This window comes from Ochotona curzoniae, unplaced genomic scaffold (assembly GCF_017591425.1).
Source record: "Ochotona curzoniae isolate NIBS_2020 unplaced genomic scaffold, NIBS_Ocur_1.0 contig_3819, whole genome shotgun sequence".
Taxonomy (NCBI): Eukaryota; Metazoa; Chordata; class Mammalia; order Lagomorpha; family Ochotonidae; genus Ochotona; species Ochotona curzoniae.
The window spans coordinates 9,342,825-9,366,959 of NW_024466004.1; the positions used below are offsets into that span (position 1 = coordinate 9,342,825).

Below are 24,135 nucleotides of genomic sequence, written 5' to 3' on the forward strand. Positions count from 1 at the left end.
TTTTATTATTCCAATGACAGATGCGCTTTTCAACTTGTTTTTTTAATTTGTTGTTAAATTTCATTGTACATGCCTACATCATGGTATAGTGAATAAAACCACCATCTGTGTTCCTGGCATCCCAGATATACTGGTTTGTGTCTTGGTTGTTCCACCTCTAATCCAGTTCCCATCTAATGGCCTAGGAAAAGCAGTGGAAGGTGGGCCAAGTGCTTGGGTCCCTGCCTGTCACAGGGGAGACCTAGATGAAGCTTCTGCTTTGCTTGGCCCAGCTCTGGCCGTTATAGTCATCTGAGGAGTGAACCAGTAGATGGAAGATCTTTCTCTTGGTCTCCTTCTGTCTCTGTGACTCTGAATTTCAAACAATAAATAAATGTTAGAACAAAGAAATACATTTCTTCAAATGATAATTCTAATTTTTTTCCCCTCTCCCTACTGAGATTGTTTTCATACCTTCTGTTAGAATATTCAGAAGTATCTGCATTGTTCACAAATCAACATTTATTGTTTTGGTTTGACATTTTAGAGGCAGAGAGAGAGAGTGCATACTCCCATTTGCTAGTTTATTGCCCACATTCTTTATGATAACAGGCAGGAATTCAGGCTAAGTCTCCATGTAGATATCAGGAACCTGATCACTTGAGCTTTTGTTGCCTCCCAGGGTCCATGTTGACAGGAAGCTGGAATTAGGAGTGGGATTTGGGAGTGAGGCCCTCATGATCCGATGTAGGGCATCCTAACTGGGTTCTTAACTACCAGGCCGTATTGCTGCCCCGCAGGTCAAACTTGTGGTTAAGGTAGAAAGGAAAGGACGGTAGAAAAGAAACAAAATGCTTGTCTCAGTTCTGACAGTAAGGATCATTTTCTGGAATTAATGTTAGGCTTTTTTTTTTTTTTTTAAGCAAATCTTATAAAATATTGTTAAATATGTAACACATGAATTGAGGAGAACCAATTTTTTTTCTACAGGAAAGAGAATCTCGTGAGCATCTCCGTTTAGGGTTGTTGGGCCTTCCTGCCCCTAAGAATGATTTTGAAATTGTTCTACCAGAAAATGCTGAGAAGGAGCTGGAGGAACGGGAAGTAGACGATGCTTATATTGAAGATGCTGCTGATGTGGATGCCCGAAAGCAGGTGGGTAACTCCTGGGAGGAGGGGTGAGTTGGGCTGAAGGCTCTGCTGGCTTCACCAATGAAGAACAGGGTCTTCTACTTAAAAGTTTGGTTTTTTTTTTTATATCTTAAAGTATCCTAAAAGTCAGTGAGTGACTCACATCTTGGGTTGGTTGAGTAAATGACTTTAAACCTGTGTAAGATAATAAAGGACGGATTTGGAAGTTACAAAGTGTATCAGAATAATTTAATATATCTTACAGTTAGTTACGTCTTCATTTGCTTGTAATAGCCTAAGTAGTGTAAACTGGGGAGATAGTAACCCCACTTTAGCACTTAGGAAACCATCAGAGGAGTTAGCTCTCTGAGCTGATACGCCTGGTGTGCGAGGTGGCTGCTGAAGTACAGCTGGGATTCTGTGATTTCTTTCAGTAAATCCTGTTATAGTCCAGTTTAGGGGATTGGAGTGAGAACTGTCAGTGAGAATTACATTTATTCTCCTAGAAATGGCACGAAATTTTATTATGTTACCACGTTTGTAATTGGAAGATCAGGAAACAATGTCTAGCTTTGAATTGAAAGTCCATAGCTTTTGGTGAAAGAAAAGTTGTATTGAGGGGATCTTAAATTTAGGATTCATATGTAGATAAGAGTGTTTATTTGGTGGATATAGCCATGTACATTTGGAGAATGCTTTAGTAGACATTGAAGGTTCCTAGTTTTTATGAGAATGGGTAGTTTGCGTTGCTTAACTTTATCTTCCTATAAAATTAAACAGATTTCTACAGTATTTGCTCTTGAACGTATCTGATCCTATAGACTGGAGCATCTTCAGCTTTATTGAGAAGTGTTAACTGTTGTATAGCTGCAGTAATGGTTATAAATATCACTTTTTAGGCCATACGAGATGCAGAGCGTGCAAAAGAAATGAAGCGAATGCACAAAGCTGTCCAAAAAGATCTGCCAAGACCATCAGAAGTAAGTGCTAGCATTTCTTGCTTAGGGAGTTTTAAATTTCCCTTTATAGGATTGATATTTTTATACTATCTATAAAGACTATCAAACAGAATTTCATCTTCCAGTCTATAAAATACATCACTGGGAGTGGGAGTAGGGAGCATTTAGCTTAGTGGTTAAGATGTCTGTGTTTTATTTTGGGGAACATGGGGTTGATACCTGATACAGATTCTGGGAGGCAGTGATGATAGCTTAAGCAGTTGGGTTTCTGCCACTCATGAGACCCGCTAACGTGGAAGACCTGAATTGAGTTCCTGAATTCAGTTCGGCTTTGTGCCAGCCCACTCCCTGCTATCATGGGCATTTGAAGAGTGAATTATAAGACAGAGGTGGAACTGTCTCTTTTTCTAGCATTCTTCCTTCTCCCAGCCCCTCCCCTTTGTCTTGATCTCAAATACATTTTGGAAAAGTAAATTTTTTTTTTTTTTTTTTTTTTTTTTTTTATTATTGTTGCTTACATTGTATTGTGTAGTACAGTTTCATAGGCGCTAGGGATTCCCCCCACCCCTCCCATACCCCTCCCCCCATGGTGGATTCCTCCACCTTGTTGCATAACCATAGTTCAAGTTCGGTTGAGATTCATTGCTTGCAGACACATGCCTAGCATAAAGTTCAGCGTCTTATTGTCCAGATAAGTTCAGTGGCCTCTTGGGGAGACCTTCTATGGTCTGAAAATAGGTCTAACAGAGTAAAGATCCAGTCAGTTAAAAGCCCCAACGAGGCCACAGTGTCAATATACAACATTATGGAATTAATTGACATAGTATTGGGTAAACAATATGTTAAAAATAATGCAAGTTCCCTTCTTCGAAACATCTGGGTTGAGACAGTATCAATGACAGGTTCAAAAAAAAAAAAAAAATAACAAACAACCAAACAAAAAATTACAGGTTAAATCAAGGCAAACATGTGGTATCTAATCTTTTGGGATTCGCTCATTTCCCTTAGCATTATAGTTTCCAGTTGTACCCATTTAGCCACAAAGAACTGCATTTTGTTTTTTTTAATAGCTGAGTAGTATTCCATGGAGTAGATGAACCAAAGCTTTCTTATCCAATCTTCTGCTGATGGGCATTTCGGTTGCTTCCATGTTTTTGCAATTACTGATTGTGCTGCAATGAACATAGGGATGCATGTTGGTTTGTCGTAAAACAGGTGTTTTGGATATATTCCTAGGAGTGCTATTGCTGGGTCATATGGTATGCAGATTTTGAGTTGTTTGAGTGTTCTCCAGACTGATTTCCATAAAGGCTGTACCAATTTGCAGCTCCACCAGCAGTGGAGTAGGGTTCCCTTTTCCCCGCATCCTCGCCAGCAAGCGTCGTTGGTGTTCTTGTTTATGTGGGCCAATCTTACTGGTGTTAGGTGGTACCTCATCGATGTTTTAATTTGGATTTCCCTTATTGCTAGGGAGCTGGAACATTTTTTCATATGTTTGTTTGCCATTTGGACTTGTTCCTTTGTGAAATGTTTGCCCATTTCCCGTGCCCATTTCTTGAGTGGCTTGTTTGTTTTGGTTTTTTGGTTGTTTTGAAGTTCTTTATATATCCTGGAAATTAGCCCCCTATCGCCTATATCGTGTGCAAAGATCTTCTCCCACTCTGTGGGTTGCTTTTTTACTTTGTTGATTGTTTCCCTTGCTGTACAGAAGCTTCTTAGTTTGATGAGGTCCCATTTGTTTATTCTGTTCTCAACTGCTATTGCTTTTGGTGTCCTTCTTAGAAAGTCGGGACCTACTCCTAGGTCTTGCAGGGTATTTCCTACATTTTCTTGCAAGAGTTTGAAGGTTTCTGGATGTAGGTTTAGGTCTTTTATCCATGTAGATTGGATCTTAGTGTATGGTGATAGATGTGGGTCTATTTTTTTGTTTCTACAGGCTATCAGCCAGTTGTCCCAACAACATTTACCAAAGAGGCCTTCCCACTTGCTTGAGCTGTCATTGGTCTTTTTGTCAAAGATTAATTGGCTGTATTTGTGTGGGTTCCCTTTTGGTGCTTCTATTCTATTCCATTGATCTTCCTTTCTGTCTTTGTGCCAGTACCAGGCTGTTTTGATAACCACTGCTCTATAGTATGTCCAGAGGTCCGGGATTGTGATTCCCCCTGCTGACTTCTTATTTTTCAGGATGGTTCTAGCTATTCGTGGTTTTTTGTGCTTCCAGATGAACTTTTGAATCATTGTATCCAGTTCCGTGAAGAATGTTTTGGGCAATTTGATTGGAATTGCATTGAAAATGTATATTGCTTGTGGTAGTATAGACATTTTAATGATATTGATTTTGCCTATCCAGGAGCACGGGATGTTATTCCATCTTTTGAGGTTTTGTTCAATTTCCTTTTTAAATAGTTTGTAGTTTTCTTCGAATAGGTCTCCTACGCTTTTGGTTAGATTTATTCCCAAATACTTCATACTTCTCTCTGCTATTTTGAATGGTATCCTGTTGGTTAGATCTTCTTCCATCTTGGTGTTATTTGCGTACACTATGGCTGTTGATTTTCGTTCGTTAATTTTGTACCCCGCCACTCTGCCAAACTCTCGTATAAGTTCTAGCAGTTTCTGTATTGAGTCTCCTGGTTTTTCTATGTATAGGATTATGTCATCTGCATATAGTGAAAGCTTGACTTCTTCGTTTCCTATACGTATGCCTTTGATTTCTTTTTCTTGTCTTATGGCCTCTGCAAGTACCTCTAGGACTATGTTGAATAGCAGTGGTGATAGCGGGCACCCTTGTCTTGTTCCAGATCTCAGTGGGAAGGGTTCTAGCTTTTCTCCATTCAGTATGATACTGGCGTTGGGTTTTTCATAAATTGCTTTGATTATGTTGTGGATTTTCCCATCTATGCCTACTTTGGCTAGAGTTTTTAGCATGAAGAGGTGTTGGATTTTGTCGAAAGCTTTTTCTGCATCTATTGAAACTATTATGTGGTTCTTGTTTTGCTGTTTTTGGATATGGTTTATAACATTTATGGATTTCCGAATGTTGAACCATCCCTGCATCCCAGGGATGAATCCTACTTGATCCGGATGAATGATCTGTCTGATGATTTTTTGAATTCTATTGGCTAGGATTTTGTTGAGAATTTTAGCATCAATGTTCATCAGAGAAATAGGTCTGTAGTTTTCCTTCTCTGATGGTTCTCTGTCCGGTTTTGGGATTAAGGTGATGTTGGCTTCATAGAATGAGTTTGGGAGGGTTGCTTCCTCCTCTATTGTTTTGAAGAGCTTGTAGAGGATTGGGGTTAGTTCTGTTCGGAATGTTTTGTAGAATTCTGTAGTGAAGCCGTCTGGGCCTGGGCTTTTTTTCGTTGGGAGATCCTTGATGACTGTTTCAATCTCTACCTCGGTTATGGGTTTATTTAATTCTGCAGTTGCCTCCGGACTGAGTTTTGGTAAGTGGTGGGAGTCCAAGAACTTTTCTATTTCTTGGTGGTCCTCAAATTTGTGGGAGTACAGTTCTTTGTAGTAATTTCTAATTATTTTCTTAATGATTGCAGTGTCTGTTGTTATGTTGCCTTTTTCATCTTTAATGCTATTAATTCTCACTTTCTCTTGTTTTTTTTTGGTCAATCGGGCCAGTGGAGTGTCTATTTTGTTTATTTTCTCAAAAAAACCAACTTTTTGATTTGTTGATTTTATGTATAGTTTTTTTGATTTCTATTTGGTTTATCTCCTCCCTTGTTTTGATGATTTCTTGTTTCCTATTGTGCGTGGGACTCTTCTGCTGCTGTTTTTCCAGATCCTGGAGGTGTGAGGTTAGTTCCTGTATTTGGCGTCTTTCTTGGGCCTTGACATGCGCTCCGATTGCGATGAATCTACCTCGTAGCACTGCTTTGGCGGTGTCCCACAAGTTTTGGAATGTTGTATCAGAGTTTTCATTGGTTTCCATAAATTTTTTGATCTCATCTTTGATTTCTTCTCTGACCCAATGTTCGTTTAATAGCATATTGTTCAATTTCCAAGAGTGCGTATACTTCTTGGGGAGTTTTGAGTTGTTGATTTCCAGTTTCATCCCATGGTGGTCTGAGAGGGTACATGGTATGATACTAATGTTTTGGAAGTTGTTTAGATTCGCTTTATGTCCTATCATGTGGTCGATTCTGGAGAAGGTGCCATGCACCGCTGAGAAGAATGTATAGTCTGTGGCCTTAGGATAAAAAGTTCTATATATGTCTACTAAGTCCAGTTGTTCTATTGTTTGTGTGAGCTCTGTTGTTTCTTTGTTGAGTTTTTGTTTCGTAGACCGGTCCATTGTTGTTAGAGGTGTGTTGAGATCGCCTACAAGAATTGTGCGGGTGTCTATGTCTTCCCTTAAGTCTGTAAGTAATTGCTTTACGTAACTAGGTGCATTAAGATTCGGTGCATAAACATTAATGATGGTGATTGCTTCTTGATGGATCATTCCTTTCACCAGTATAAAATGGCCTTCCCTGTCTCTTTTGATGTTAGTTAGAATGAAATCTATCTCGTCTGAAATTAGGATAGCTACCCCAGCTTTTTTTTCTCGTCCATTAGCGTGAAATATCTTTTTCCATCCCTTCACTTTCAGTTTCTTTGCATCCTTTCTGGTTAGATGCGTTTCTTGTAGGCAACAGATGGTTGGGTCTTGTTTGATGATCCATTCTATTAATCTCTGTCTTTTGATTGGTGAATTTAGACCATTTGTGTTGAGAGTTAAAATTGAGAGGTTGCAATTTTGCCCTGCCATGTGTTTGTGTTGTGTATGTGTTGTTGCCTATGTAGTTGTCTTGTTTGTGCGGCCTTTAGTTTGGAGACCTTCTTATTTGCCAACTTTGTTTGTGATTTGCCTCCTTTTTGTCCGGGACTAGCGCATTTCTAAGGAGACTTTGCAGGGCTGGTTTTGTGTAGACATATTCTTCTAGTTTTTCTTTGCTATTGAAGTATCTGATTTCGTTCTCAAATACAAATGAGATCTTTGCTGGGTAGATTATTTTTGGTTGACAGTTGTTTTGTTTCAGGACTTGGAAGATCTTTGTCCATTCTCTCCTTGCTTGTAGGGTCTCTTCGGAGAAGTCAGCAGTAATTCTGATGGGTTTTCCCCTGTATGTGATCTTTTCTCTACTTCGTACTTGTCTCAGGATTCCTTCTTTGTCTTCATTGGAGTAGAACTTGAGCACCGTGTGTCTGGGTGAAGATCTCTTTGGATCATGTCTGTTGGGAGTTCTCTGTCCATCCTGTATGCGGGGTGGATTCGTGTTCCAAGTGTTTTGGAAGTTTTCCTGTATAATTTCATCAAGCACTGCTTGCATCCCAGATTCTCTTTCTACTCCCTCGGGGAGGCCGATGATCCGAATATTCAATTTTCTAAGGTAATCCTTCATCTCTTGCATCATTTTATTAGTTTTGCTGAGGTTTGTCTCTAGCTGTTTAATTCGCTGGGCACTTTCATTTTGTGTGTCTTCTGTTTCAGAGATCCTTTCCTCTGCCGCATTTATTCTGTTGATGAGGCTTTCAATTTTATTCTCTTGGGCATCCAGTTTGGTTTTGATTTGTTGTATTTCGGTGATTATGCGGTTCTGGTAGTCTTCCAGCTTTGTGTCCACGTCTCTGAGAAATTTTAGCATTATTTTCATCAATTCCTTTGCTGGTAACACGTCCATGTCTTCATCTCGCATCGCCGATATTGATAATGGCTTTTGGCCCATGTTTGGTGGGGTGCTGGCTCTTTCATCTGGAGCACAGCTCTTTCTAGTGGTTTTTCCCATTGCGTTGGTGTATTCTGGTAAGGCAAATGGACCCGTGTGTTGAGGGGCTGTCAGGTGCTTTCCTGTAGAGATTGGAGCCTGCAAGCGTGGTGTTGCCGGGCGTGGTAATTTTCAAGGCACCGTTGGTGCGTTCTCAGGGCCCGGGGCTGTAGAGCACCACCTTGGGGGCCCAGTGGATTCCAGGCACACTCTGGGCACCTCTTCTACAGGTGTGCCACCGCAGGGCGTGGAGGGATGGAGGCGCTCTCTGGGCGCGCCCCCTGCACGGGAATCCACAGGACGTAGAAGGTTTTATGTGCTTTCTCCCTGCGTTCTCCTTGTCAGGGACTGCAGGGTTTTTCAGAGCCCGCCTGGTGTGTCTCCCACACACAAGACTGTGGTTGAGGCACTTTCTGGGCGTGGCTCTTGTGCAGTGATTCCACCACTCGTGGTGTGTGTGTGGCTCCTCCTCACAGGACCGTAGAGGAGGTGTGACCCAGGCGCCCTGTTAAAATAACTTCTCAGCGGGATCGCACAGTGCCAGTGTGGCACAGGAGATTTCAGAGCTCTCCCGGTGTGTCGCCTACACTCAGGACTGCGGGGTGGGAGGCGAGGAATGGACAGTTCACACTATGGGAGTGGCATCTGCGTGTCAGGGACACACAGCGCTACACTTCCCAGTTCAGCACCCTCCTGACTCCTGCGCTACGGAGGCGGCTGCTGCAGGCGGGACCGCCTAGCCCAGCCCGGCGCGGCGCTCAGAGTCCTCCTGGTGCTGTCGCCCACCCACAGGGTTTCAGGGTGTCGGGGATTCCAGACTCCCACCAGCAGCCTCCGCGCGCTGAGATGCACTGGCCCACTTAGCGCAGGAAGATCTGAGGCGCTTTCCCGGGACCTTTTCAGCCACCAACACGCACCGCTGTTCCCAAGGCACAGACCTGACAGTTTCAGGTTGCGCCCCTTGTGTTCTCAGAGGCTGGAGCCTCAGCAGGGGGTGGGGAATGCGGAGGCTGCCACGTTAATCCCCAGCTCACCAAAGTCCGGCTGCTGCAGTCTGCTTCTGCTGTTGTTGAAGAATTCCGCCGGCGACAATCCCTCCGATTTCCCTGTCTCCAAGCTGGCCGCGTCTCCCGTCAGGCCGCTCTCAAAGGTGACTCAGCAGGTCTGGAGTGGGATGTCGGCTTCTCTACCTTTGCCCTGCTCCGTTCTCGTTGTTCTTCCGAGTTGTGTGGAACTTTTTGGCTCCACACTGTCCCAGGGAGTTTCACGGACCTCTCCCTACGGTTTCCTGCCGCTCCTCTTCGCTGCCTCTGCAGCACTCTAACCTTCTCTCACTGAACTCTCCCTCATAGCCTTTCTCCTACGTCGGCCATCTTCCCTTCCCTCGAAAAGTAAATTTTTGTAAAGGGTTATTTATTTTTATTGGAAAGTCAGATATGCAAGCAGAAGGAGAGACAGAAAGCTCTTCTGTCTGCTGGTTCATTCCCCAGGTGGCCACAGTGGCAGAGCTAAACTGATGTGAAGCCAGGAGCTTCTTCTGGGTCTCCTACGTTGGTGTAGGGTACCAAGGCTTTGGGCTATCTGCTGCTTTCCCAGGCTATAAGCAGGGAGCTAGATGGAAAGTGGAGCAGTGGGGACTCGATTCAGCCCCCATATGGGATCCTGGCAGTTGCAAGGTAAGGATTTAGCCACTAGGCTTTTATACTGGTCCTAGGAAAGTAAAGATATTTAAATATTGCACTGTTACCAGTAAGAATTGCAAAGGAAAAATAGGTTGTTTTTGAAACTCTGAGTCTTGCTGATTTATTCATGTTGCAGCTGGCAAGAACATTAGTTTGGAGTAATGTGTTTGGTAATTGTACTTGTTTTACAATTTTAGGTAAATGAAACTATTTTAAGACCCTTAAATGTAGAACCACCGCTGACAGACTTACAGAAAAGCGAAGAACTAATCAAAAAAGAAATGATTACAATGCTCCATTATGATCTTCTCCATCACCCTTATGAACCATCTGGGAATAAAAAAGGCAAAACTGTAGGATTTGGTACTAATAATTCAGAGCACATTACCTATCTGGAACATAATCCTTATGAAAAGTTCTCCAAAGAAGAGCTGAAAAAGGTATGTGGAGCAGGAATATTTCTTCCAGGAAATTTAAATGTTTGTTTAGATGCTATGTATCATGGAGAGATACATACGTAATTTGCCACACTGATATAAATTATGTACAGTTGAAACATACGGTTTTTGGAGCTATGTGCTCATATTAAGTGTTAGGAGAACGTGCTTTGAGTGCCCCTTCGCTCATGCTCAGCAATGAACATTGATCAGGTAAACAAGTACAATGGTGGCAGGGTGGTGGTGTTTCCTGAGTGTTTGGCTTGATTGACGTTTGCTACAATTGCCATTCTCTGTTCATCTCTGCTGTCTCTGAATAAAATAGAATGACTTTAATACATAGAGCTCACTTTCTCAGTTATTTAGACTAATATTAAAGGTTATTAATACATAGGTGCTCCTCAAGTTATGCTGGGGTTATGTCCTGCTCAGCTCACTGTAAGTTGGAAGTAATGTTAAGTCAGAAATGCTGAATGTGACAACTTAGCAGTGCAGTTCGCTGTGGATTACTGGGTAGTTAAGTACTGACCACATGGCTAACTGAGTACTCCAGCTTTTGCTGCTGTTTAGCATTGTGAGGTTATAATGCGTGTCGTTAGCCCAGGAAAAGATTAAAAGAAGAAAAATGTGAACTGGAATATCCACTGGGTTCCTGTTGGCTTTTGTACCATTGTAAAGCTAAAGAGTTGAACTATCGCCAAGTGAGGACTGTCTGAATTAAAGGTATTTGTAAACTTAAGGGTTTTTTTTTTTTAATTTTGTTTCTTTTTTTTATTATTATTTTATGATACATTTCCATAGGCCCTGGAATTTCCCTTATCCCCTTATCAGTTCCCTCTCCCTCACTGATTTTCCCTGTATTATTGCTATAGTATAGTTCTTCATGCACAGTCATATGTCCATCATCGTGGGCATGGACAATGGCAGAGAGCCCAGCATCCTGTTGTCAAGATATAGTTAACAGTTTCATTAGGAGTCCATCTTTGGAAGTAGAGATGCATACTGCATTGTATCTTCACATCTGGATGTGATAGTCTTCATTACACAGTTACTGTACATCCCCTTAAATAAAAAGCCACAATACAAAATCAACAACAGGAAGGAAGAAAAAAGAAATTAACAACACCATGAAGTTAAATAGCATGCTACTGAATGACTAATGTGTCGCTGAAAAAATGAAAATCAAGAACCTTCTTGATGAAAATGATGCTACCTTATGATCTATGAGTCATTGAAGAATTTAATCAGAAGAAAGTGATTTGAAGAGATGAAACTAACAAAAAAAAAATCAAAATCCATGAGATACAGTTTCCGGTGATCTTTGGTGAAATGTGTCTCCTATAGGCAACAATAGATGGGTTTTGTTTTTTTAATCCAGTGTACTACTCTATGACATTGATTGATGAGTTTAAGCTGTATACATTAAGGGTTAATACAAATAGGAGCTAATTTGGTTCTGTCATTTTAGGAATGGGTTGTTCATTGGTTTAGTCTTCTGTTGTCATTTTACTGGGATGTTCTTCACATTTGCCTTTGGTTTTGTTGAGTGTTATTCCTCTTCTCTGTCAAGAGAACATCTTAAAGTATCATTTGTAGGGCAGGTTTGGAAGAGGCAAATTCTTTTAACTTTTCTTGACTATGGAAGAATTTTATTTCATTTTCACAGACAAAGGAAAGTTTTGCTGGGTATGTTATCCTGGGCTGACAGTTTTTTGCTTTTAGAATCTGGAATATATTGCTCCATTCTCTTTGGGCCTGTAGTTTCCTGTGAGAGGTCTCCTATGAGTTTAACTGGCGTTCCTTTATATGTCAGTTGATTTGTAAATTGAAGTTTTCACTTATTTAGGAAAGGGAAATAATTTGTGCTAAATATATCTATCCCACAACTTGTTTTGCATAAAGAAATGAACGATTTGTTAAGGTTTATGTCTTCTGTATGTGTTTTCCTTTTTCTGCTGGGACAGAGCAAAAAGCTATGATTGTGTGCTGGAAATCTTTTCACTGGTTGAAAGAAATATGGTCAGTTCCATAGTTGTCCACTGTAGTGGAGTGTCCCCTCCAACCATTGTGGCAGGGTTACGTTGCAGGCATTTAGGAAATGATTCATTCAGGGGCTTTGCCCTCAGGTGCAGGTTAATGCCTCATCTTGGGAGTAAGTGACTTGAGAGTGATTCCTTCTTATGCCCACCCCCTCACTGACGCCCTTCCCCATGTTAGGGAACAACAAGTAGGCCCCTTCTAGACAGACACCTTTGATCTTGAACTTCCCGACCTCCAAACTGCTTCCAGAAAGAAGCAATTACATTAAAGTCCTTTTCTTCAGCCTTTATCCCTGAGGGGCAGTGTTGGGCCCATTGATTTGGAATGGGCTGTTTCAAACTTGGGAGAAAACGAGACTTCTTCTCTTTCTTCTCCTGAACAGTTTTCCTCTCTGCCCCCTTTCAGTTTCTCATCGTTTGTTTTCCTCATTGCCTGAGCAGCACTACCTCACAGGATCCTTAGACAGTGCAGAGGGCAAGGAGGGTTTCAGTTCACATTTGAACAGTTTGCCACTGAATTGTGAGGAACTGAGTTAACTAGTTTTTGCAGTAGAGAATCTGACATCTATAAAGTGCCTGTTCTGTGGAAAGTACCTTTAATCGCTTGCAGTTAATAATTGGGCTACAAAATTATTGCCTGTAGTTTTCTCTTATTTAGAGTGAAAATATGAGAAAAAGAATTTAGGAAACAAGTTTTCCTCAATTGATTATACAAATGAGATTTGAAATGAGGGTCACACTCATTGCTGCTTTGGAGGCTTTGTTGGGAGGACACTCTAACGCAGTTTGGGAAATATTCTAAATTTTTTTTGAATTATTTGAAACTAAGTAGTTTAGATATTCTCTTTTATCTTGTCTGCTTACAATAGATGTTCTTGCTGTTAAAGAAAATTAGGGTAGCTGTTTACTCTGCAGATTCATTATGAACATTTGAAAGATAAGCTCTGATCTCCTAGACTGCATGAGCTGTGAATTGTTTAAGTGAAATTCATTTCTTTTAATAAAGTGTTAAATTTTTAGTAAGTACATTAAAATGAGCTGGTTTCTACTATTTCCTGTAAGAAAAGATTGCTTTATGCATTCATTCTCTTCTATACGTGATTATCAAGTTAAAAAAGTGTTTTTTGGTTTGCTGGTCATTTGTTTTAATTTTCTGCATTTTGGTAGTATTTTCCTCTTCCAGTTTTAGTAAAAAATTAAAAGCCTTCCATAATGTACAAAAGGTGGTTGCCAGTTTTTTGTGATCCATGACGTGAAGGGCTGGGAAGGGTTCATACTGCCTGCTCACAGAGGTTCACGCTGCTCAGGTTGACCTAGGCTGTCTACAGTTTATTCATAACTGTAGGTATTATCCACATCCATTTTACAGATGAAACAGGCTAACAGAAATTAAGCACGTTCAGACATTCATCTAAATGATAAAGTTGCAATTGGAAGTCAGGTCTGTGCAACTCCATGCCTGTTGTTCTGCCATCCTGAATTCTTTTTTTTTTTTAAAGATTTATTTTATTTTTATTACAAAGTCAGATATACAGAGAGGAGGAGAGATAGAGAGGAAGTGGAGCTGCCGGGATTAGAACTGGCGACCATATGGGATCCCAGCACATTCAAGGCGAGGACCTTAGCCACTAGACCACGCCGCTGGGCCCACCCTGAATTTTTTATTTGGTAGTGAACTAAAGGTGATTTGTGATCCATTATGTAATTTGTGATTTCAATTTCTTTCTCTGACTGTGTCAGAAGCATTTCTTCAGGATGAGGAAAAAGGTGTTTGTCTGAAAGTTGCCTGGTTTCCCTTCACACCCTGAGTGTAAGGAGGGATGGCTTAAGTGGAAGGAGCAGAGCCAAGCCTTGCTGCCGTCCAGTGGGGGTCCTGCCTCTCCTGCTCGCTCACCATGTGGCCTCGAACAAGCCGTTTAATCTGAGCCTCAACTTCAGCAGCTTTACAGTGAGATTGATGTTGGCTATTTTGGGATTATGTGCGTTCCTGGCACATAGTAGTTACCTTAGAAATGGTAGCTGCTATTACAATAAACAATAATTGAAAGCAAAGAATGTTTTGACTGTTAGGGAAAACATGGATGCTTGACCTTTTAAAATTAATCTGCATGAATTTACAGGATTCATGATTCATTTTCCTTTTATATGGTCCCTGCCTTCCAGAAAGCAACCAGCCAACCAACTCTTTTTGTCTTTGACTCAAGTATGGAGGAGAAACAAAAACTAGCAATTTTAGGCTCTCTGGTGATGGCAGGTATTTGTATTGCTACTCAGTGACTGGAATCATTATTATAAACAGGCCCAGGATGTTCTGGTGCAGGAGATGGAAGTGGTGAAACAAGGGATGAGCCATGGAGAACTCTCAAGTGAAGCTTACAACCAGGTGTGGGAAGAATGCTACAGCCAAGTTTTATATCTTCCTGGGCAGAGCCGCTACACCCGGGCCAATCTAGCTAGCAAAAAGGACAGAATCGAATCACTTGAAAAGAGGCTTGAGGTTAGTACTCTTAAAATTTCAATTTGAATGTACCCTGGTTGAAATTATGCACCAAATAGTGCCTCTTACGAGAACTGCACAGAAATAGACCTAAGGTAAGTGCTGCCTTTTAGTTCTTGGGGAACACTGCCCTGAGGTGTTTGATCTTTGTTCACTGGTTTTTCAGCTTGTTGGTTTTCATGACTGAAGAATGTCCTGCAAGTTGGTCCACAGGCAGTCAGAACCTTTCAGCTGCAAGTCACAAGCAGCTGCGACATTAACACCAGTCACTCTGAACAATGTAGATAAAAAATGAAAGGGTTTTTCTTGAATGAGGAGATAGTACCAAGAAATTTTCTTGTTAAGCTCAAGAAGGCGCTTGTACAACATTGGACACCTGATCGTTCATCTGGTTTTTAAGTTTGCGTTGGAGAGAGAACTCAGCTGCATTACCTTAACAGTAGCTTCCATGATTTCCTGTGTCTGAAAACGTTGACACGTACAAGAGGCAGTTTTATTTATTTCATTTATTTAGTATGCATTTCTTGAATTCCAGAATATGGATAGGCATTTTGTCAGTGGTGTGTAAATCGTGGTTCACAGCCCACCAGACTACCTTGTGGATTCTTTATTTTGTTTATTTTTTTGTATTTATTTTTTAAAGATTTACATATTTGTATTGGAAAGATGGATATACAGATAGGAAGAAACACAGAGAGGAAGATCTTCCGTCTAATGGTTCACTCCCCAAGTGGCTACAGCAGCTGGAGCTGAGCCAATCCAAAGCCAGGAGCCAGGAGCCTTCTCGGGGTCTCCCACATGGTGCAGGGCCCCAAAGCTTTGAGCCGTCCTTGACTGCATTCCCAGGCCACAAGCAGGGAGATGAATGGGAAGCGGGGCTGCTGAGATTAGAACAGGTGCCCACATGGAATCCTGGCGCGTTCAAGGTGAGAACTTTAACTGCTACGATATCATGCCAGGCCTGTGGATTCTTAATAATGGTTTTCTGGGAAGTTTCTGAGACTGAATTAGGATGGGAAGGAGAAGTACGAACTTCAGGCAGCCGTGTTCAGAAAGTGGTCTCAGTTTTCTGTTTTATGTTGTTACGAGTTTACAGAGAACAGGATTGAAGGTTTGTTAAGAGTTAAAATAGAAATAGTAAAACCACTTGAGGTGGTTATGGAAATGAGCATGAAAAATCAATATTTTTTTTCTTCTTAATTTATTTGAAAGACACAGTGACAGAGAGCTTCCATTTGTTGGTTCATTCCCCAAATGTCCATAGTTGCTGGGGCTGGGCAAGGCTGAAGTCAAAGAGCCAGGAATTCTACCTGGGTCTCCTATGTGAATGGGTTACTTGGGTTATTGTTTGCTACCTCCTACACTCATTAGCAGGAAAATGGATTGGGGAGTGGAGGTGAGACACAATCCCAGGCAATCTGATTATGGGATGCAGGTATTCCAAACCCCAGTTTAACCTGCTGCACCACAGTATCTGCCTTAGCAGTTACTCTGGGGCCCAGTAGCCTAGTGGCTAAAGTTTTTGCCTTGCTTGTGCCAGGATCCCATATGGGTGCTGGTTCATGTCCTCGCAATTCCATTTCCCATCCAGCTCCGTGCTTGTGACCCAAAGCCTTGGGACCCTGCTCTCACGTGGTAGACTCAGAAGAAGCTCCTGGGACCTGGCTTCAGAGTGGTGCAGCTCCAGCCGTTGTGGCCACTTGAGTAATTCAGTGGACGGAAGATACTTTTCTGTCTTTCCTCCTTTCTGTTTATATCTGCCTTTCCAATTTAAAGAAAAAAAAGATTTTTTTTTTTTTTAAAAAGGAAAGTTACTTTGAATCTGTTTGATCTTTATGGTTGCAAGTGTAGGCACCTAATGGTTAATTGCATGAACTTCTTTTGTCTTTTTTTTTTTTTCCATCTTTGCAGTTAGTGGGAAATAGAATGTTTCTGAAGTAATACTGTTGGAAAATTTTTGCATTTCAATGCTGCTGGTTACTTTAGTTGTATAATCAACTTCCAGCAGGGTGTGCTATTGCTCTGTGTTTTGGTTCTTTCTGAGTTAAAGTTGGCGAAAATAGAACTTCAGTGGTTAAATTTTAAGTTGTATTTTCTGTTGTGTAGGCTCCATTTCTTATAAGTGGTAGTTAGCACTGTAATTCTGATCTAAGATCAGCAGCATAATTGATTGGAAAGCTGTTTGGAAAGCTCTCTTGTAACATTTATATATAAATACTTAGGTCTCACTTAAGTTTGAAAATCTTCTCATTTGATGTAGGTAAACTTTTTCTGCCCCAAATGGTAAGAACATTTTGTGCTGCTTAAAATTTAAAGAAACTTTTTTCTCTAAATCTCATTTACTTTGTTGGGGTACTAACTTTCATGACAGCAAATAAATGTGTCACGAAGTGAGTGGTGCTATAAAGTACAGTAATTTTTATTTCTGTATTGAATTGGTCTTGTGAGTTTTGAAGGGAAAAATACAGAAAGGACCACTGCTGTTCTTTTGGAGATTTATTTGGGTCGTTTATGAGCAACCATTAAAAACATGTGGTTCTCTTTGTTCAGTTCAGTACCAGGAACTGAAATCTTCCGTTGAACTATTTTTGTTGAAGGATTGGTGATTTTGGAAAAATATTCATGAAACAGTCTGAAGTAATTTTTTTTTTGACTCCTGGATAACTTAACTTTATTGTTTACTCGGCTGGTTAGTTTTAAAGAATACTTAATCAAATCCTTTAATTTAGTAAAGTATCCTTATTTCAAATGAAAGTTCATTAAATCTTTAAAAAAAAGAAAAGCAGCCCAAAGACCCAAACAAACAAATCCCCTATTTTATTTGTATCCATCCCTAATTCAGAACTAGATTTCTCATCGCTTTAGAAGACACAGTTTTACTGGTTTGAAAGACATAAATATTTTATTTCAATTGTGGTAATTCTTTCATCATTTCAGTTGATTGCTAAATTATAAACATTATTCAAAGTTTGTTGTGGGGAAGGAACTCCAGTTATATTGTATAAACTAAACACTATACTGAAATTATCCTTTCCACTCGTAGGCTCAGGGAGATATGCTGTTCTGTGCAAGCACAGTACACTGTGACTGCTAGTGTGTTTGGCTTTTGCTGCCATGAACTTTAGAACAGTGAGTCTAAATTATGGCCCCATCACAGCCTATCAAGCAAGATGAGATCCAGCTTTGTCGTGGCTGGTGTCTTCTCAATGGATTAAAAAAATATGCCCTGAGGTTTATATTAGAGGTAGTCTTGGAGCTATTATTCATGATTAATATTTGAAACTTTAGCACTTAACTGAAAATCCTTAAGATGCTAATTTAAGACTAGCAGAACCATCTCCAATTTCGGGTAGAATGTGGTAGGGAGTATGTGTGTGCTAGCAGTCTGTTAAGTAAATAAAATCAGAATGTAGTTGTAGATCAGAAGTAAGTGGAAAAGATTTTTGAATTGTAACCAAGTCTATGTGTTCTGTTCTGCTTTGGGAGCAGAATTAACTTTCAAACCTTTGTGTGTTCCAATAGGCAGTGATGGCACATAGAAGTGGCTGCTAATATGAGAAGAGGATAGTTCTGCAAGCACACATGTTGTGGATGTCCTAACAAGGTGGCAGGAAAGCTTGTGGTTTAGTAGCTCCTAATAGCATTTCAGACATTCGGTGGGAGAGCAGAGTGATTGCTGTTTAGTAGTGAGACCCCGATTAGTGAGAAAAGCTTATTTCCTGTTCATTTTCATGTTTTCCTTTAAAAAGGAAGTATGATTGTAAGACTAGGGAATTTTTCATTGAATGGTTAGAAATAAAAGAGCTTCATGTTTACTTGTCACATTCAGTGTGTATCACTGGTCATCTCCTGGGGACAGGACACTGTTCTTGGCCTTGAACGCACAGCTGGGACTGGGTTAGATGAGCTCTCTGCTCTGTGGGCTTTGGTTATCTGCAGAATGCTGACTGTGTTGTTTTCAGACATTGCCAGATAAATGAGTCATTACTGTAATTGGGAGGTGCAAATAGAATTTGAAGTGCTCTAATTTGTTTCCACTTTAAGTGGAAATAGGAAATCATCTGAAGACATAATTATTTTGAGTGAAATAATTTCCAGTAGGTACAAAAGCAAAATGAGAAGTCTGAATTTAGGCCTGCCATTAAATTTAATAGTATTTGAAATAGTATCTAAGCTGCTATGCTGAGGAAGTTTGGCTGGAAAGTAGATTTTGTCATGTTCACTATAAAACGGAAAGGCTTTCCTTAGAGGTAGAAACTGGGTCCAGAAGTAATACTTTTCTCTCTATTTTACTGGCACAGTGTGTGGAGTCAAGAAATGTGTAATATTGACTTTCTTGGAAATAAAAGTAATTTAAGAACACAGATAACACCAAAGTCTTTCTCCGTGTGTTTGGAGTCTCTTCTTAGCACCTCTGGTTTTCCTGAGGTTCTATCCCAATGACTGTGTAATAGATTCTAGCTTCTCAGTGGTTTTCATTATAAAGTCAGATATTTTTACATAAGAAGAGGTCCTTAGTACTTGGAAAGAGTGGGAATTTAGTGAGAATGGTTCTAGGCAGAATGCGGTGCATTGTACTATCAGTCCTCTCAGAATGACGCTGTGGGGGAGAGGTTTTGGCAGGCTTGGGGAGTAATCCTGTTCCCAAATTCTGTATTCCGTTGTGATCCTTAAAAAATGTGACAGGTTTCTTAGTTGTCTCTAACAACTGTAGGAATCTGCTTAGTCCAATCATGTTTTCATAATTATGTCTCATTATAGAACTTTTTGTTTTCATGGTTATGCCTCAGCATAGACTTTCTCTTGTAGTCTGTTTTATCCCTTAATATGTGTTGATGTCAGGGATTGTCAGTTGCTTTGGTATTGTGTTACTTTCCTTAGAAGGGTTTTTGGTAAACTGTTGCTCACTGGTTAGCTTGCTTTGCATGGGTGCTATCTGATGATGACTAACCCTATTTATTTATTTATTATTATTATTTAAAGATTTATTTTTATTGGAAAGTCAGATATACAGAGAGGAGGAGAGATAGATCTTCCATCCAATGATTCACTCCCCAAGTGACTGCAACAGCTGGAGCTGCACCAATCTGAAGCCAGGAGCTTGAAACTTCTTCCAGGTCTCCCACACGGGTGCAAAGTCCCAAAGCTTTGGGCCGTCCTCAACTGCATTCCCAGGGCACAAGCAGGGAGCTGGATGGGAAGTGGGGCCTCCGAGATTAGAACTGCGTCCATATGGGATCCTGGCGTGTTCAAGTCGAGGACTTTAGCCGCTAGGCCATGGCACCACGCACTGCATCTTTACTTGTAGAGGGTTGCATTGCCGAATGATTGACTAGGAGGCAAAACTGCCATTGACTTTCTTTACTTTGCGTATTAAGCCTGTTTTTCCAGTGGCATAAGATAATATCCTGGGCCTTCAAGCAAGAGTAAGTAAGGGATGCTCTTAATGTTTGCCAACTCCGCAGTAACAGACTTCAACTGAAGACGGTATTAGAGACCATAGGATAATGTGTTTATTTTGGAATTACTTAAGCTTGGTAACCTTCACAAGCTCACTGAGCTTGAAAGTAACAATCACACTTTTATAAGTCCCATACAGCTCCCTATTGTAATGACCCAGGGAAACACTTACGGTTCCACTGATTCATCTCCTGGGGACCATCAGTTTTCCACTGGTCTCTGGCCAATCTTTTTGAGACAGTTTCTCTTCTATGCGTTACAAAAAAATAACATTTGTAAGAGTTTCTCTAAAAATAATACCTGTACTTTGTAGAGAATTTAAAAGAAATAGAAAAAATAAAGACGAAAAGAAACCTGCTCTCCAGACACCATTACCCTAACCATGGGCACGCACATGTGGCTTGACAGGCTGACACCCGCTCACACACACTCATGGCTCTTGTCCTTTTTTGTATTTGTGAGTGAAAGGAGGAAGGTGCTTACAATTGGGATCTGTGTATAATTAACAGAAGAGTATTATAAATAGGACTGAATACAAGAGAAAACTGATTATTGGCTTCCATTTAAAGTCTGTGGCTACAACTAGCTTCATAGTCTCCAAATGAAATGCCTGTTACGTTTTACTCACTTTGTGTTCAATGTTGTTATCTACTGAAAATTTTTTGGGAAATGCTTGTTTTCCTTTGGCTTTACTGCTTATTAAGAATAAAAGAATTAGGGATTTTAATACATAAACTGGGGAAAGTACAAGGTTTTCTCAGGTGTCAGGTAAGGTTTTTGTATTGTGGCCACATAGAGGTTATTGTCTGTGTTGGAAAGAGTGATGAGCAGATCCATTTGTTCCATCTTGTTTGTGTGTGTCTGGGAGCTGTTTGGTGGCAATAAGCCATTCATTCCTACAGCTTGAATTTCTCCAGGCAGATTTATAATTTTAGACAGAAGACACTCAGTGTGTTGGTGGTGATGTGTCCTAATGTGTGGACTTTGAGGTGAGACACACTGGAATAACTTCATCACTTAGTGGTTGTGTGGCCTAGCGTCCAGTTACTTCGTTGCAGCTTAAATTTCCTTACCTATAAAATGTAGGTGAATAGTAATTTTTGTTGAATGGAAATATGAACTTGAGAATGTAAGATTAAATATGATACTGTTTGTCAAGAGGACAGCAGGTTTTAGTAAGTGGGAATTGTCTCTTAGAAGTCAAGTCTATATCACTGTTGGGAGTTAGCCAAACTGGGACCTGGCACGGTGGCCTAGTGGCTAAAATCCTCACCTTACACAGGTGCCAGGATCTCATATTGGCACTGGTTTTATTCCGGGCAGCTCCACTTCCCATCCAGCTCCCTGCTTGTAGCCTGGGAAAGCAGTCGAGGACGGCCCAAAGCCCTGGGGCCCTGCACCTGTGTGGGAGAGCAAGAAGAGACTCCTGGCTTCTGGCTTCAGATCAGCTCAGCTCAGGCCATTGTGGCCACTTGGGGAGTGAATCAGCAGACAGAATATCTTTGTCTCCTCTGTCTCTCCTCTTTTCTGCATATCTGACTTTCCAATAAAAAAAAAATAAATCTTTAAAGAGTTAGCTAAATTGGATGAAGCTTGCTTTAATACTGTGTTTGAAGATAGAACTTCATCTTGAAAAACAGGGTAGCTGCTTTTATATTCTTTGAGTTTTGATGAACATGAGAAATTTGAGACATGGGTAGGTTTTAAGAGAAAGATTGTTATTCTGAGTAAGGCTTGAAGCTCAGATTTTGGTTGTTTTAAATGATTTTTACATCATTGTGGATTTTAATATTTCATATATTTTGGTGTGTTCAAATAGTTGATGAATTTGTAAATTTTAATGTCTTCATTATATTTTCATTAAATTGATGTTTTTCAAATGTATTAATTAGGACCTTCCCTGTCTTCTCAGATAAACAGGGGTCACATGACCACAGAAGCCAAGAGAGCTGCAAAGATGGAAAAGAAGATGAAAATTTTGCTTGGGGGTTACCAGTCGCGTGCTATGGGGCTTATGAAACAATTGAATGATTTATGGGACCAAATTGAGCAGGCACACTTGGAGTTACGCACTTTTGAAGAACTGAAGAAACATGAAGATTCTGCCATTCCCCGGAGATTAGAGGTACCTGTATATTCCCTCATCAGAGCATTGTTTGCCAAGTCTTACCAGAGCTTTCCTTTTCCCCTGCTGATGTACAGGCCAGTTCTGAAGTTGATCGTGTCAGATTTTATCCAGTGAAAGACCATAGCATCTTGACTATCTAGAATGGCCTGTGCGTAGATGGGTAGACCAGCAAGTGGTTGACACACACTGAGTTTATTTCCTGTGCAAATTTTCTGTTTGGTGTCTAGATCGACTTTGGAATGGAGTAACTAACCCTTGCAATTTGTGCCTTTGAAGCTTAATTGCATTCCATTTGTATAGCTCTGTCAGTGGAAGATAAACTGACTTCTTGTAGCGTTAGGAAACTGGGAATGAAGTTAGTCATTCTACAACATGAATTGCTTTGGCCGGGTTTAGGGTGCTGGACATCCCATGCTTGTTAGAGAGTGAACAGGGTCTGTGGGAGTGTCTCTGTGGGGAACTGATAAAAAGAACTTTTTTTATTTGGGGTGGAACAGATTTTACAAGATTGAAATCAAATAACCAAGTTAGGGAGTGGCTGCAGTACTGGTTTTGTAATGACAGTGTCTTCTGTGTTTCTTGCTCTTCGGGTATGTGACCTCCTAAGAAGGTGACAAAATACCGCAAGATGGTTTTGATTTTCAGCGTACTTACATATGAAATCATTACTCAATGTTCTGATCTCTTCCAGTGTCTAAAAGAAGATGTTCAGCGACAACAGGAAAGAGAAAAGGAACTTCAGCATAGATACGCTGATCTGCTGCTGGAGAAAGAGACTTTAAAGTCAAAATTCTGAAGTGTCATCTCTATCACAAAAAGGATTTGTTGCTGGTTTTCATACTCTGCAAGGCTGAAACTGATGTTTATCTTCACTGACAAATATACCCACCATCTGTGGTCCTAGGGCTGTTTATTTTAAATGATGCTCTTCTGCATTCTGTGTTAAAGACTAACTCCACAGGAGGGGTGAGGGTTTAAATTATTAAGATGATCATTGTTGACCACTGTCACATTTGCAAAAATTTTTTAGTTTTGGCCTTTAACTTAAAAAGCCTGACTCTAAAGTGCTGCCTGTGAGCAAACTCTTAAATAAAAACAAAATATAAAAAATTAAGAATGTAGCACTTTGATTGACATAGTTAGGTCTTTAGAGTGCAAACAAGCTGGATACTCTGTCATGGTAGTCAGCACCTCTTGGCAACTCAGAGTGATGATCTAGTGTCACGAGTCCTCTAAGAGGTCATTTCTCTCTATACTGACAGGGTTCACTTGCTAATACCTCAGTGTTTTGTTTTTTTTAAAACTTTAACTTAGGGAAGATCACTTGTCTGTCACTACTTACACACTTGAACAATTAGGATTTAAGATTTAACTTTTGTTGACCTTTTTTTTTGACAAAGGCGTTTATACAGTTTCAATGAGACTATCAGAGCTTATTAAAAATTTGCATTTTAGCTCAGCACATCATTCATATAAGTGTAGAATTAGGGGAATAGGCAGAAATGGGGAGATCTAATTTTTTAACATTTCATATAAAATGATTTAAGTACAATATCTGTTGGCTACAGACTCATTCTAGGCTGTAGATGTGTTGGGCTTGCCAGAAAAGCCTATCCTGTTTAGAATATTAGTGACTGAAGGGAGGGAAGGGGAGGTTCATTCATTTCATTCAGCAGCTACTTAGTGAATACGTACTCTGTGCCAAGGTCTTGGTGACAAAGCTGTTAATAGGAACTTATGGTTCCTGCTCGTGGAACCTAAGCTTTGCTGAGAGAATGACAGATAGTTAAATCTAGATGTTAGTGGAGTGATTTACATATTTTACACTTCAGGTACTAGAGATGAACAGGTATCCTTAAAGTTCGTGCTTTTGAGATGGCCACTAGTAGGGGTGGTTGCTATAGACAGGGAAATGTGTCGTCATGACTTTCAGATTCTACTTAGAAACTTTCAGTAGGATGTTAGGAGCCCATTTCTGGGTGGATTGGGTGACAAAAAAATCTCTTGAAGGGGTAACAAAGTAAAATGATTGATGTTTTAGAAGGAGCCATTCTTGGGAGA

General features: G+C 40.4%; 1 protein-coding gene across 2 annotated transcripts in view; it reads left to right on the forward strand.

Moving 5' to 3' along the window:
* CDC5L (cell division cycle 5 like) overlaps positions 1–23,188 on the forward strand; it is a 53,401-nt gene extending 30,213 nt beyond the window's left edge. For both annotated transcript variants that reach the window (XM_040983474.1, XM_040983475.1), the window contains 6 exons: positions 970–1,134; positions 2,010–2,090; positions 9,711–9,953; positions 14,289–14,486; positions 21,859–22,071; positions 22,766–23,188. In XM_040983474.1, coding sequence (XP_040839408.1) covers positions 970–1,134; positions 2,010–2,090; positions 9,711–9,953; positions 14,289–14,486; positions 21,859–22,071; positions 22,766–22,870 — 1,005 coding nt within the window. In that variant the 3' untranslated portion in view covers positions 22,871–23,188. The remainder of the gene's footprint in view (positions 1–969; positions 1,135–2,009; positions 2,091–9,710; positions 9,954–14,288; positions 14,487–21,858; positions 22,072–22,765) is intronic.
* Positions 23,189–24,135: the final 947 nt, after the last annotated feature.